This window comes from Pongo abelii, chromosome 8 (genome assembly GCF_028885655.2).
Source record: "Pongo abelii isolate AG06213 chromosome 8, NHGRI_mPonAbe1-v2.0_pri, whole genome shotgun sequence".
Classification (NCBI taxonomy): Eukaryota; Metazoa; Chordata; class Mammalia; order Primates; family Hominidae; genus Pongo; species Pongo abelii.
The window spans coordinates 134,449,215-134,463,567 of record NC_071993.2 but is presented as its reverse complement, the minus strand read 5'-3'; the positions used below and the strand labels follow the sequence as shown (position 1 = coordinate 134,463,567).

At 44.9% G+C, this 14,353-nt stretch overlaps 1 protein-coding gene across 4 annotated transcripts in view; it reads right to left on the bottom strand.

The window, feature by feature from the left end:
- The window catches only part of DOCK1 (dedicator of cytokinesis 1), a 547,152-nt gene that overhangs the window by 82,058 nt on the left and 450,741 nt on the right, over positions 1-14,353 (bottom strand). For all 4 annotated transcript variants that reach the window (XM_024253415.3, XM_024253416.3, XM_054523055.2 and 1 more), the window contains exon 33: positions 11,283-11,431. In XM_024253415.3, the coding sequence (XP_024109183.1) occupies positions 11,283-11,431 (149 nt within the window). The remainder of the gene's footprint in view (positions 1-11,282; positions 11,432-14,353) is intronic.

Sequence of the window (14,353 nt, the reverse complement as noted above, 5' to 3'; positions counted from 1 at the left end):
GTTGGCATTTCAAGGCAGTCCCATCTCCCAGATGGTGCCATGATCCAGACAGACTTCAAAGATTAAATGTTTGATGGGGGCTGATGCTTCAGGACCAATAACAGAGACACAAAATTAAGTTAAATTTAATCAAAACATGATTCAATTTCATGTATGTTTAATGAGTACAGACAACAAGAAAGGTACAGAGAATGCAGAGAAATGTGCCTTCTCCTGACATGGGCAGACACACAGGCATTTAAAACGCTCATCAATGGTCAAGCTGAAGGGATCTGAACGCGGAGTGTAGGTTATGAAAACGGCTTGTTTTCTCTGCTTCCATGTAAACCTAGCTGTCACAAACACAGGCAATGAGGAAGCTACAGCTACCTAGGTATGCTGCTGATCAAATTTTGACTGATGAACTTAATGATTTCCAAAAAAGGTGGATGAGTGGTAAGTAAACCACAACACAGCTGATTCGAATGTTACTAACCCTAGTCCAAACTAAGTAATTTACACAAACACCTGGCCACCCTAATCTGTTTATTAGCAAGGATTCAATACCAGAGATCTACAGCTAGCCTCTAATTCCAGGATCCTCGTTAATTTTTACAGAATACACTCGAATTGATTCGCTAGTGTGCTGTGAACTGTTACTATAATCAGAATTAAATGATCCTGTCCCACTAAATTGGAGACAGTACATTGGCTGATAGAGCAGAGCTGGTTTTATAAAAATCATGCTTATTATCTTCCTCATAAATGCACATTGTCTGGTGATTTGCAACAAGGTTCTCTATGGCTGGGATAAAATTAGCAAGGGTTTACTGTGTTGCTCAAAAGGTGGCAGAGGCTCACTCACGTAATAAGCAAAACCATTATATTTTCTTCTCTTTTCTGAATCACTAATATTGCTCCAAAAATATTCACAGGGTGTCCAACTGAAAATACTGAACAGAGAGTCTCTAAGTGTCTGATACCAGCAGCCCTCTGAGAACATGACACAAGAGAACACTTATGAATAGAAGGCCTTTCAGAAAGTTGCTGTTAAATTGAACCAGATGGAGTCAGGGGGCTGTGCTCGAAGCGATATTGATGTCTTGTTAATTCAATTAACTTAAAAAGGAAACACTGCTTTTGCCACTCACTGCCACAGTTAACCATGGGCTATTGGCAGCTATTTGAAAGATCATGGAGAGAAGGATCCCAGTAGTAGCTAATCCAAAAGCCAATTATATTTGGTTTGGAATGCATAATTTTTGTTTTGGGTGAGATTTACTCTTCTTACTCTAATGCATCTATAATTTTATACATCTATAATGTATAAAATCAGCCTGCACTTGCCAGACATCCAGGACCATGCTTTATACACCAGAAGAGCTCTACGGTTCTGTGGGAGCACAGCAGGAGGCTGGGACAGGGTGGAAAGGTTTGCACAGACCACTCACCACCTTGACGGAGGGCTCCGAGGTTATCAAGAGCTGGGTGAAATCTGAAATCTATGGACATGGTCTGCCAAGTACATTAGCTGAAGGGCTTATTTGACCCTTTACAAATAAACCTTAGTACAATGCTGCTCTTTGCCCAGAGTGCTCTAGTTTCTCCTGTATCTAAAGAAAAAATGCTCAGAAGATACTGCAGGCAGAGGGCACCAAGGAATCAGACTCTCTCTGCCCTCTCTCCCTGGGACGGGGCCAATCTGATGAAACTGCACAACCACACCTTACCCCCTAAGCATGTGCAGGAGGAGGTGGGTGGGAGAAAGTTGCTGGACTGTATCCGGGTGGAAAACATGGTTAAGAAGATGAAACCCGCAAGGTTCAGCAGACAGAAGCGTGACACCGCACAGCCCTTGGGGCTCCAGGCACCCATGCTGACATCCTACAAGTGACTGGTCCCTCCCGATCCATCACTCAGCCTTGAGTGCCTGTGCTCAGACACATTCATATCTTTATGTACAGGGCATTCCTCTTGCCTAACTGCTCTGGAAACTTAATTACACACTAATTAATCGGTGGCACTTCATCCCACATTCAAAAACCTCCACATCCTCCTACCTCTGTCAAGCAAGGGGCTTGCTGACCTTGGAGCTCCTGTGAACACTCATGAGCCTGGAGGACCCAGAGCCACTCACTTGGAGCAGCCTGGCTGGGGAGCTGTCCATCGCAGGCCACGACACCTTGCTGATGCCTGAGACAGGTGCAGCGGCTCCTTATGTCTACATGACAGATTAAAGAGTGACTTTAGGGCTGCATGCAATTCCAGAGGACTCTGGGAACATGGCCTCAAAATTAGTCCTGTTTAATCTGGTTAAAGGGGATTATGGAAGAATCTCTTTGCTGGAGGGCTTTTAAGAATGAAATTCAATATAATCACAGCTCCTGGAGTCAAGGATCTTGGTTTCCATGGCCTCTCAGACCATCTTTGGGTCTGGATTCAATGAAACAGAAGCCTCTTGTGCCATATTTCCTCTTTAGGCAAGAATTATTTTGACATTGAAAGCAAAAATAAACAAACCAACACATAAAATCCTAATGAATTAAAGAATACACAAGATAGAATTGCTACCAAACTCATTCACATTCATATTACAGTGGAAAATACATTGGCCTTTCCACTAAGTGGCAGAAGCCGCTGACATTCACCCGGCCATTCAATTACTGGCTTCCGGTTACCAGCATGCGCAGCGTGAAGAGATTATTCAAACAGGAGCTCGGCAACACTGATGACACAAAGATTACTCATGTTCTAATACTGTTACAACTAAATGGGAATTTCTGGAAGTTGTGCAGCATTTTACTGAGCCTCACAAAGATGACAGAAAATAGCTCCATGATTGAAAATATTATTTTTGCTGGGCAGCTTTTTCCATTCCATTTTTATTAATGGTCTATGGCTCATATGGTCATTTGCTGCAATTCTCAGCTGTTAGTTCTGTATTTTCCAAAGGCATAACAAATGGAATTCTTTAAAAAGATGCCAGGAGGGAATTTAAAAGTATGCTTTTTATTATGAAGCAAAATCCAGTATGAGGGTGAGACTCGGAGTGTGGTCCTCGGGAGGGCAGGGTTCTTGGTGAGACACGGAGAGTCAGCTTAAGGCCAGGAGAGGGCTCATCTCCCGTGACCAAGGGCAGGCTCGTCCAGGTGGATGGGATAAGGGGCGCGAAGACCCCAGTGCCTCTCCACATCTCCCCTGCCAGCTTATCAGTCCCGAAATCTTCCCAAGTAGGACCTCTCCTTTCAAACAAATGGAGATTCCTAGAGTCCTGAGCTTAGGGGTAAGCATGCTACTCTCTGGATTGGGGTGGGGACAGGGCGAGGGGGTGGGATGAACACAGCTGTGGTGGTGTCTTGAGGAGTTGCCCAGCTGTAAGGAAAGGTGGCAGAGAATGTGCCCTTAGGTGCCAGGACAGGAAGCAGCAGCGGGGGGGGATGATTTAGGAGAATGGCTGGGGCATCCGGGTCATAAAAGATTCATAGAAAGTGCTGGAAGAGCCAGGATGACCACAGGCAGCTGGAGCACTCGAGACAAAAGAGGCAGAAGAGATGAGAAATGGGTTTTTGTTGAGGAGCTGCAGTGAGTGCCTTAGGTCAGCCTGACAGAGCTGGCTCTGGGGAGGTGGTGATGAAGCTCTGCCAAGGCCTCCAGACGGAAGGTCTCTGATGCTAATGGAACTTCCCCTGTGAAGGGCCATGTTCTGGCAAGAGCTTGGCCAGACAGATGCCTATGAGATAGGAGGCCCCAGATGTCCACAGTGGCCTTGAGTATGGACAGGGCAGGGAAGTAGCACAAGAGTGCCCAGTGATGGAGGGGGTGGCTGATGACAGTGGCCACAGGGCTGGGGGCCACCCCAGGGGCATGGCTACAGTGGGCATCCACTGGGGCTTCCCACATGTATCCCCACCTCCCCCGGCTTGGAGTATCCACACTGCAAGCACTAGGAGGAAAAGAAACCCCATAGGCAGCAGCCGCCTGGCCGTACACAAACAGGGATGGGATGGGAGAGAGGTGTGAGATTGCAAGAGCGTCATGCAGCGTCCAGTCGCTGGGAACGCCCTCCTGTCAATGGACTGGAGCTCTATGGCTGTGGACCCAGCCCACAGTGAAGCATATGACTTTGAAGGTAGGAGGGATTTCTAAAAAGAATTCAAGGCCACTGTGCACATCCAGGGCCTCCCATCTCACAGGCTTCTGTCTGGCCCAGCTCCTGCAGAGTACGACCCTTCACAGCGGGCTTCCACTAGCATCAGGGACCTTCAGCCTGGAGCCTTTTGTGGAGCTTCATCGCCACCTCCCCAGAGCGAGTGCTGTCAAGCTGACCTAAGGCACTCACTGCAGCCCTGGACAGCGAGTCCCAGGCCACAAGGAGGACATGGCCCATGAAAGGATAACTCCATGCCACCCCATCCCACCACCAAGAGAGCCCATTCAACACATGGACCCTGGAGAAGCAAGATAAGGGCAAGGCTGAGCCTATTCTGAAGGAACATTTGTGCTCTTTCTTGCACAAGTGGAGACAGGAAAGCAGTAGGCTCCTGGGGAGGTGTAAGGGAAAGAACGTTCTAATGAAATGCCCGCCGCTGCGGCTGAAGAGCACGAGCACAAGAGCAGAAACTCTGGGCAACGTTAGAGAAGCCAATTTGTAACACATGCTTTTAAAATTCCAGTAATGGTTTGGTGCAGTTTAATCCGGAGTAAAATAGCAGGTTTTTCTTCTGAATCCAGCAGGTCTCCTCTCTCCTCCAACTGTAACAGTAAAATACAACCTGGACATATGTATTATTTCATATTTCATAAACAGTAGCATATTAACAGCTCCACTCCAAAAGACATAGCAACCTGTAAAACATAAGCTCTATCATGGGTTCAAAACACTAAAGTGTCGTAAAAACAAACCCCCCTAATGTCTTCCACCCACTCCAGTAGGGTCTGCACATCTGCTATAAAAGCTATAAAAAAAACTTAAGCCCCTGCTGACGTGACTAATAAGGTGAAGTAACTGGGCTTGTGGCAGAGGAGTTACGCAGCAGCCGACCATCCCCATCCCAGAAGCTCGTGGATGGAGAAGCAGGTGGGGCCAGCCCTGCACCAATGTGCCACACACATGCCCACTCTACACATTCGCCCACATCACCGACAATAGGGGCCATCCCTTGTGCTTTAGGAAGACCAGCTGAGAGGGACGGGTGGAACTGGGGCAGAAAGGACTTAGAAAATGTAGATAGAGCGAGTCAAGAGATAAATACTGTGGCCCAGGAATAATCCTGGACTAGGGCAATGGTGATTGCGCAGAGGACGGAGGCTGCAGACGAGACAGAGGGAGGACTGATGAAGCTTCACAACCGACTGCCACGGAGGCCAGTGGAGCAAGCAAAGGCCAGCCCAGTGTGACCCACAGCCAGAAAACCCAGTGACAAGGACACCGGCAGAAAAGGGGATGATGCTGCAGGCTTGGGGAATTCCAGCTGGGAAGCTGAGGTGGGCACATCAAACAGAAGAAAACTGATCTTTTCCCAATCACAGAAGCAGATTAACATACAAGAGGGATTTTTTTAAAACAAGGGTTAGTTTTTCTGCCTTCATTTTAAAGATCTTTAATGTACGCTATCCGTTGTCTGCAGAGGTTCAAGCAGATGACAACATAGATAAACAGGCGACTCTGAACCAACCACGCTCAGCCTGACCGTGGGTCCTTCTTGTGGGTGAATCTGTGTCTTCAGGCTTATGCTTGGATTTACATACATCCAAGCACGGCTTGTTTCATGCTAGTGAAATAGTTTGTTGTTTATGAGATGGAACTGAATGTGCCAATTACTTCATGGTATTACTCAAAAACAGTTTGGTTTTCTGGAAAGATGTTTCCTGACGCTGGGTCGATGTTGAAGCCCCAATGGGGAGACAGTGTTTAAAATGGCAGCACAAATTCTGGCTCTCATTAACTTCGGACCGTTTCCTAGCAAACCTGGGGCCCCTGCAAATTGGAGAAAATGAAGCACTTCCTCAGAAGATTGTTGTAAGATTTTTTAAACCTACCACAAGGCAGCCATGAGACAAAAGAATGTAAGGGAAAAGGGGAACAATTCAGAAACCAAACTCTCATTCATCTTTATTCTAACTGCCCTTGACCTTATTTTGACCCAAAGACTGCTTAAAAAAATGACAAATAGAATGATGTTTTAAACACTTTTGATCTCAGTTTTCAGTGCTAGTGACATTTATCTATATAAATACACTTTCCCCCTCAGCCTGATTCTTTAATAGCAATTTTTCACAAAGTCCTTCTTTGGGCTAGATTTATATAAAATTCAAAAAGTCAGATGAATTTTCTGCCTAAGAAAAAGCATTTAAATTATAATTCATAGTTTCAATGAATGGGCAGTGAAATTGGGGCCATGATATAGTGCCAGCAGCAATGGAGATGGGGCAAATCTTATCGTATTAACATCAAACCATTTGGCAATAATTCCAAAAGTTACAAAAATATTTGAAATCAGTAACTACATTTATAAGAATGTATACTGGGAAAATTTTCAAAATAAATTCAAGCTATATGCATGAATGTGTTCACTGCACAGTTATTCACAGCAGTGAAAATCTGCAAACAACCTACATGCCCATTTATAGGTGATAGATAAGAAAGTGATTGTTAATTTTACGCCATCATTAATATCATGGTTGCTATGTTGTAATTAAGGGAAAGCTCTTTGATATATTGTCAAACAGAAAGAACATTAATAAAAAAAACCTAGGTATAGTATTTACAATGTTGTATTAGTACAGTCTTTATACAAAGACTTTGTATACACACAGACTGACAGTGAGCCAGAGAAACAAAAACAGCTGTTCTTTCAAAAATGAATTATCTTTAATATTATTAAAAATAAATACAGGGAGACCTTCTGCTATCATGGGAAAAAAGAGAATACATGGGAAAAAATAAATACAGGGAGACCTTCTGCTATCATGGGAAGGAAAGAAGGAAGGGAGGAAAGGAGGAAGAAAGGGAGGGAGGGAGGAAGGAAGAAGGGGGGAGGTATTAACACCACTCATCCCAGTCCAACTGACATTACACTGGGGAAGTTAAACTAAAGCCCTCTCTACTGTCCACAGTTGGAATAATGTGAAAATAACAGTCACCAGTCACCTTATAAAAAACTGCCTAGGGCTGGGTGTGCTCACGCCTGTAATCACAGCACCTTGGGAGGCTGAGGCAGGTGGATCATGAGGTCAAGAGATCAAGATCATCTTGGCCAACATGGTGAAACCCCGTCTCTACTAAAAATACAAAAATTAGCCAGGCGTGGTGGCACGCACCTGTAATCCCAGCTACTCGGAGGCTGAAGCAGGAGAATTGCTTGAACCTGGGATGTGGAGGCTGTAGTGAGCTGAGATCACGTCACTGCATTCCAGCCTGGCAACAGAGTGAGACTCCGTCTCAAAAAAATAAAAAAAATAAAAAAACTGCCTAGTGGAGCAAAGTGCAAGAAACAAATAATGATATCCTAGCCAGGTGTTAGGCTCCTCTGCAATGGGTTTTGAAACACAGTTGTGGGCGTGTGGAGGTTAAAGGAAACGAATCCAGCAGTCAGACTCTGTTCATCTCCTGTGCGTTCCTCCCCGGCTTCGGGAGCGACCCGGATGAAATGGCCATGCCCAGGTTTGTATGCAGTGTTGGGCCCCATGGTCCTACAGACACTGGGGGCTCACCCTGTACGTTGCCCCCCTGCACTCCACAAACACCCAGACCAAGGGAGGTTCTGGCCTTGAGAGAAGAGCAGCATCCACAGCCACCTTTTATGGTGCCAGACACCGTGCTAGGGATTGTACAGGTCTGATTTTATTTCATTCTCACGACATGCCTTTCTGGTAGATTCTATTTCACGCCAGTGTTACAAGCTTGAACTGGAGACTTAAAAGATGTTGAGTGATTTGCTGAGGACCCAGATAATACCTGGCTAAGCCTGTGAATCTCCGTCTCCCTGCCCTCAGTATCTAAACTCAACTCACAGTGTGGAGACCGTTTTGGTTTCGTATCTCTCTTTTCTGTTCTAGGAAACAGCAAAATCATTCTTCATGGATACTGCCTTCATGTGATATGATGAAGACAACCAATGAAAATCTATAAACTACTCAAAGCTCCCTTAAATGATAAATTGCAGAGGTGGGTAAGGATAATATACCCTTTAATATTAGATCTCACCAACATTAAGCTATCTTGATTGATGAAGTTTTGATTTCCTTTCATTATAGGAATTTTTCTCCAAATTCCTGTAAAATATATGTAAAATGCTTAGTATGTTGACTTACTTGAATTGCTATAATAATTTTTAATATTTATTTATTTATTTAGAGACAGGGTCTGGCTCTGTCACCTAGGCGGGAGTGCAGTGGTGTGATCACAGCTCACTGCAGCCTTGACTTCCCTGACCACAGGCGTGCACCATCATGCCTAGCTAATTTTTGTATTTTTTGTAGAGATGGAGTCTCACCATGTTTCCCAGGCTGGTCTCGAACTCCTGAGCTCAAGTGATCTGCCTGCCTTGGCCTCTCAAAGTGCTAGGATTACAGGCATGGGCCACCACATCCAGTCCAGTATAATAACTTTTAAAAGGTATCTTTCAATTCAGAGGACTCCCTAGCACTTGGGCTTCTCCCAGGTCTCCTGCAAAGCACCATGGCCAAACCATTAGTACACTAAGGAGAAAGTCACAGCATGTGCACGTGTGTGTGTGTATGTGTATGTGTGCACATATGTGTATATGTGGGGATGTACGTGTGTGTGTGGGATGTGCGTGTGTGTGTGGGGATGTGCATGTGTATGTGTGTGTGGGGGATGCACATGTGTATGTGTGTGGGGATGTACATGTGTGTATATGCATGTGTGGGGATGTGCATGTGTATGTATGTGTGGGATGTGCATGTGTGTGTGTGTGTGTGTGGGATGTGCATGTGTGGGAGTGTGTGGGATGTGCATGTGTGTGTGTGGGATGTGCATGTGTGGGAGTGTGTGGGATGTGCATGTGTGTGTGGGATGTGCGTGTGTGTGTGGGATGTGCATGTGTATGTATGTGTGTGTGGATGTGCATGTGTGTGAGTATGTGGGATGTGCATGTGTGAGTGTGTAGGATGTGCATGTGTGTGTGTGGGGGATGTGCATGTGTGTGTGTATGGGGGAATGTGCATGTGTACGTGTGTGTGTGTGGGGACGTGCATGTGTATGTGTGTGTGTGGGGATGTGTATGTGTATGTGTGTGGGGATGTGTATGTGTATGTGTGTGGGATGTGCATGTGTATGTGCGTTTGTGGGGATGTGTATATGTGTGTGTGGGTGTGGGGATGTACATGTGTATCTGTGTGTGTGGGGATGTGTGTGTGTGGGGCGGAGGTGCATGTGTGTGTGTGTGGGGATGTGCATGTATATGTGTGTGTGGGGATGTGCATGTGTATGTGTGTGTGTGGGGATGTGTATGTGTATGTGTGTGGGATGTGCATGTGTATGTGCATGTGTGGGGATGTGTATATGTGTGTGTGGGTGTGGGGATGTACATGTGTATCTGTGTGTGTGGCGATGTGTGTGTGTGTGGGGGGAGGTGCATGTGTGTGTGTGTGGGGATGTGCATGTGTATGTGTGTGTGGGGATGTGTATGTGTATGTGTGTGGGATGTGCATGTGTATGTGTGTGTGTGGGGATGTGTATGTGTGTGTGGGTGTGGGGATGTACATGTGTATCTGTGTGTGTGGGGATGTGTGTATGTGTGGGGGGAGGTGCGTGTGTGTGTGGATGTGCATGTGTATGTGTGTGTGGATGTGCATGTGTATGTGTGTGTGTGGGGATGTGTATGTGTGTGTGTGGGGATGTGTGTGTGTGTGTGGGGGATGTGTATGTGTTTGTGTGTGGGGGGGATGTGCATGTGTACGTGTGTGTGTGTTGGCATGTGCATGTGTGTGTGTGGGGATGTGCATGTGTGTGTGGGGATGTGCATGTGTGTGTGGGGATGTGCACGTGTGTGGGGGGATGTACATGTGTATGTGTGTGTTTGGGGATGTGTGTGTGTGTAGGGATGTGTATGTGTGTGTGTGGGATGTGCATGTGTGTGTGGGGATGTGCATGTGTGTGTGTGGGATGTGCATGTGTGTGTATGTGTGTGTGGGATGTACATGTGTATGTGTTTGTAGGGATGTGTATGTGTGTGTGTGTGGGATGTGCATGTATGTGTGTGTAGGGGGTGTGCATGTGTGTGTATGTGTGTGTGGGATGTACATGTGTATGTGTGTGTGTAGGGATGTGTATGTGTGGGATGTGCATGTGTGTGTGGGGGGGGATGTGCATGTGTATGTGTATGTGTGTGTGGGATGTACATGTGTATGTGTGTGTGGGGATGTGCATGTGTGTGTGGGGGGATGTGTATGTGTGTGTGGGATGTGCATGTGCATGTGTGTGTGTGTTGGATGTGCATGTGTATGTGTGTGGGATGTGCGTGTGTGTGTGTTGGATGTGCATGTGTATGTGTATGTGGGGGGATGTGCATGTGTGTGTGTATGGGATGTGCATGTGTATGTGTGTGTGTATGTGTGTGGGATGTGCATGTGCATGTGTGTGTGTGTGTGTGTGGGATGTGCATGTGTATGTGTGTGTGGAGGGATGTGCATGTGTATGTGTGTGTGTGGGGTTGTGCACGTGTATGTGTGGGTGTGGGTGCCAATCCAAGAATACATAAACACTATACTTATTTTCTTGGGATCCAGAAGGAGATTTTGTTACTTCTTGAGCATAAGTTATGCAACAGAGTTTGTCCCTCATGCTGTTTGTCACAGTTTGTTTTGAGCACTTTACATACACTTTCTTAGATAATTTTCATCAGTTCCATTGCATAGGCAAAAGAACATGACACACACTTAAGAGAATAAAGCAAAGACTTTAGCTTTCAAAATACCATAATTCTGCAATAAGCAGCCGGTCTGAGAGAATGTAACACATGACATTTGATTAAACACTCTACAAGAGCATGTACCAAGAAGTGGGAGCGAGAGACTTTTATTCAGGGTTGAATGTGTAAGTAAACCCAGATTAAAAGAAGTAAGAGCTAAAAATTGAGAATAATCCTCCCGAAAATTGAGTGCAAGGGATGATAAGCTTCTTCAGTAAGGAAAATCATAGGCTTTTTCTCTCTCTCAAGCTGTAGGAAAATGTGTTTTCCACATTGGCACCTCTAACTCCAGAATTGTCTACAAGTTTCTTTCAAGGTTTTCAGGTTCGTCTCCTTCATGTCCCCCGGCCACTCGCTGCACATCCTTACCATTTGGAAGCTTCGGGTCGAATGGAATTCACACTGCATCATATCAAAGAAGATGGGGATGGTGGCTTTGCGCAGCTCCGTCTCGGGAATTAATGTCATTTCTAATATTGGGCCCACCATTTCTGGAATGAACTTTATCTTGTGTTGACCTTGGAATAAAGAGATACAATATTCAGAAATAAAGAAAAATAGAATTCTAAAATGGGCTTAAATGGATAAAACAACACAACACAGATCACTGTGACTTTGAACAGCAGGATCCTGAAAATGTGCATCAATTTCTCGTCTGCAGATGATGATTTTGAACTTTCCCAGCCATTAGTATAAGAAGTGGCCTGTATTCCACGTTATAAGTGAAGTTATTCAAAGATCCGCGGAGTATAAGCCTGTAATCATGACTTCTCTGTCAGAGAAGATAAACACTGTTTTACAAGTAGCCAATTCCATCACACGGATTCAGAACACATGCAGCTAATTCCCAATTCTGAATAGAGCAGGGGCTGCGAGTGGGGAGTCTCAGCCTCTAACTCTGTGCACAGTGACAGGAACAGGAGCCGACAAATGAGAGAGAGCAGATAGTCTCTTGGGTCCTTTTTATCTCCCACATCTTATGAAGATGAGTTTACCATTTGACACCTCTGTAAATAATGCAGGGTGATTTCTGCAACATTCCAAATGACTCCAATCAAAGTAAATCAAGGCGCTGGCATCTGAGGCTGAAACCCTAAAAACAACAGTGATTCTACCTTTTCGAGCTATTGTTTGACAGGAAAATGCTTATTTAAATAACTACTTTAGGCTGGGTGTGGTGGCTCACGCCTGTAATCCCAGCACTTTGGGAGGCCAAGGCGGGCGGATCACGAGGTCAGGAGATCGAGACCATCCTGGCTAACACGGTGAGACACCGTCTCTACTAAAAATACAAAAAATCAGCTGGGCGTGGTAGTGGGCGCCTGTAGTTCCAGCTACTTGGGAGGCTGAGGCAGGAGAATGGCGTGAACCTGGGAGGAAGAGGTTGCAGTGAGCCAAGATCATGCCACTGCACTCCAGCCTGGGCGACAGAGAAAGACTCTGTCTCAAAAAAAAAAGAACTACTTTATTAATCTCATCTCACCTATCTTGTTCCAGATATGATTTTTAAAGAACTCAGAAAAATGTTTCTCAAAAGTTTTTCAAATGTGAATAATAATGAATATGATCATATTAGTTAGCATTTACAGTTTACATGACAAGCTCAAGATAAAGCATCATCTCACTGAATTTTCACGGTAACTTTGCCAGATGGGTACCTTCTTAACCTGTTAAAAAGACGAGGAAAGTGGGCTGTACCCAAAGCTGTTCTGTGAGCTGTTCAGAGAAGTGGAGAAGCAGGATTTGAACCTGGGTCTGAGACTACGAAGGCTCAGCTGTGACCCTCATTTTACAAATTCCTTCTCTGTTTGCTTGTCTCAGGATCTTTGCATGGCACTCGGACCCTACCCACCTCTCTGAAAGAGAAATTGTTTGAGCTGTCCACTCCCTTATTTGTCCTCCCTAATTGCAAAATGAACACAGAGGTCAGTGATCTGTCATTTTCTGTCATTTTATCCCCCACTGTTGACCTGGACCTCTGTCGCTGACTTAGAAAGATGCTAGCCCAGGATCACCATCAGGAAATCTGGCGACTGGGCAGAGCAGCTGGCAGCTGAGCCTGATGTGGTGGCCAGCCCCTCCCTCCTGCTAGTTGTGGGTTGGCTGCCATTGTGCCCACCCCAGCCGGGGACCCCATATCCTGTGGGTGCGTGGCTGCTGTACTCCTGAGGATCAGGGTGAGCTCATAAGGAGCTTGAAGTGAACCAGGCAAGTTCAGAGACATGGCAGAGGGAGGAAACCACAGCAACTGCCAAGCTTCTTTCACTGCCTAGACATTGCACCTCTGGAATGAAGCTCCTGGAAGACTCCTTTCTAAAAGTGGGGCTGCGAACCTTAGTTAAGGTGTCATAATGAAACTCAGAGGCAGGTCCTGTCAAAAAGGTGGTCTTTTAAAAGCTGACCCTCTTTTCTTTCAGAAATCTTGATTTTGTTTTCATTTCACCCCACTGCAACTAAAACCATTTCATTTCCAACATATAACAGAAGAATGCCCAAGAAATTAAATGTTTGAATAAATTATTTGCAATATTTTGTTAACACCAGCAATGTATCCCGAATTCATCAATCTTATTAATATTTTTACACAATCAGGAAACTAAATTCTTTAGTTTTCTTTGCAACTCAGCGAATATACATTTCTGTAAAGAGAATCATTAAACAAATGTGGCTACTATAACTCTACTTAAGAAAATATGTAATCCTCATAATTAGACTGAATTACTTTTTAATGGGTGGACATACACACAAAATGTAATTAACATCTTATTTTTAACTTTTACTAAATAATTAATATTTTGACTAAGGCTATCATTGTGTGATTCTCATCACTTTCCCAAATGCTTAATGTTTCTGAAAGGCCTGTAACTGCTGCAAAGCATTCTCTTGAAAATGCTATTAGATTCCATCTCTCAGGTGACACTTTCCTTGTATTATGCCTAAAAAATGTCACAGCCAATGTTTCAGAAAACAGATGACGGTGACAGCGAGTTGTTCATCAACCACAATTTCAGTGTCATAAAAGTTCTGTCTGTCACCAACAGGTTTTATTGTTCCAAGCTGGGAAAAACATAGAAAGCGTAACAAGTGGTTGTAGAAGCAGGGATTGGAAAAAGAAGCTACCAAAACGACAGTAGCTTAACCTTTTATTATCACCCTCCTTATTAGTACAGAAGACACACTGGCCTGGAGCTGGTACTGGGTTCTATGGATAGTGACAGCCCTGGGGACTGACTCTTTGTAAACCAGTGGTCCCCAACGTGAGCAGGAGTGGGTGAGGAATGTTCTCTGGTAGCCACCTTTTTTTTTTTTTTTGACATTTGCATTATGGATTTCCCCTGGAGCATATCTCGCTCAAATTTAAGGATGAGCTCAGGTTTGGAACCAATGAGGATCAAGGTGACTCCTGCAGTGTAGACTTAAAGAAAAAGAGGACACACTTT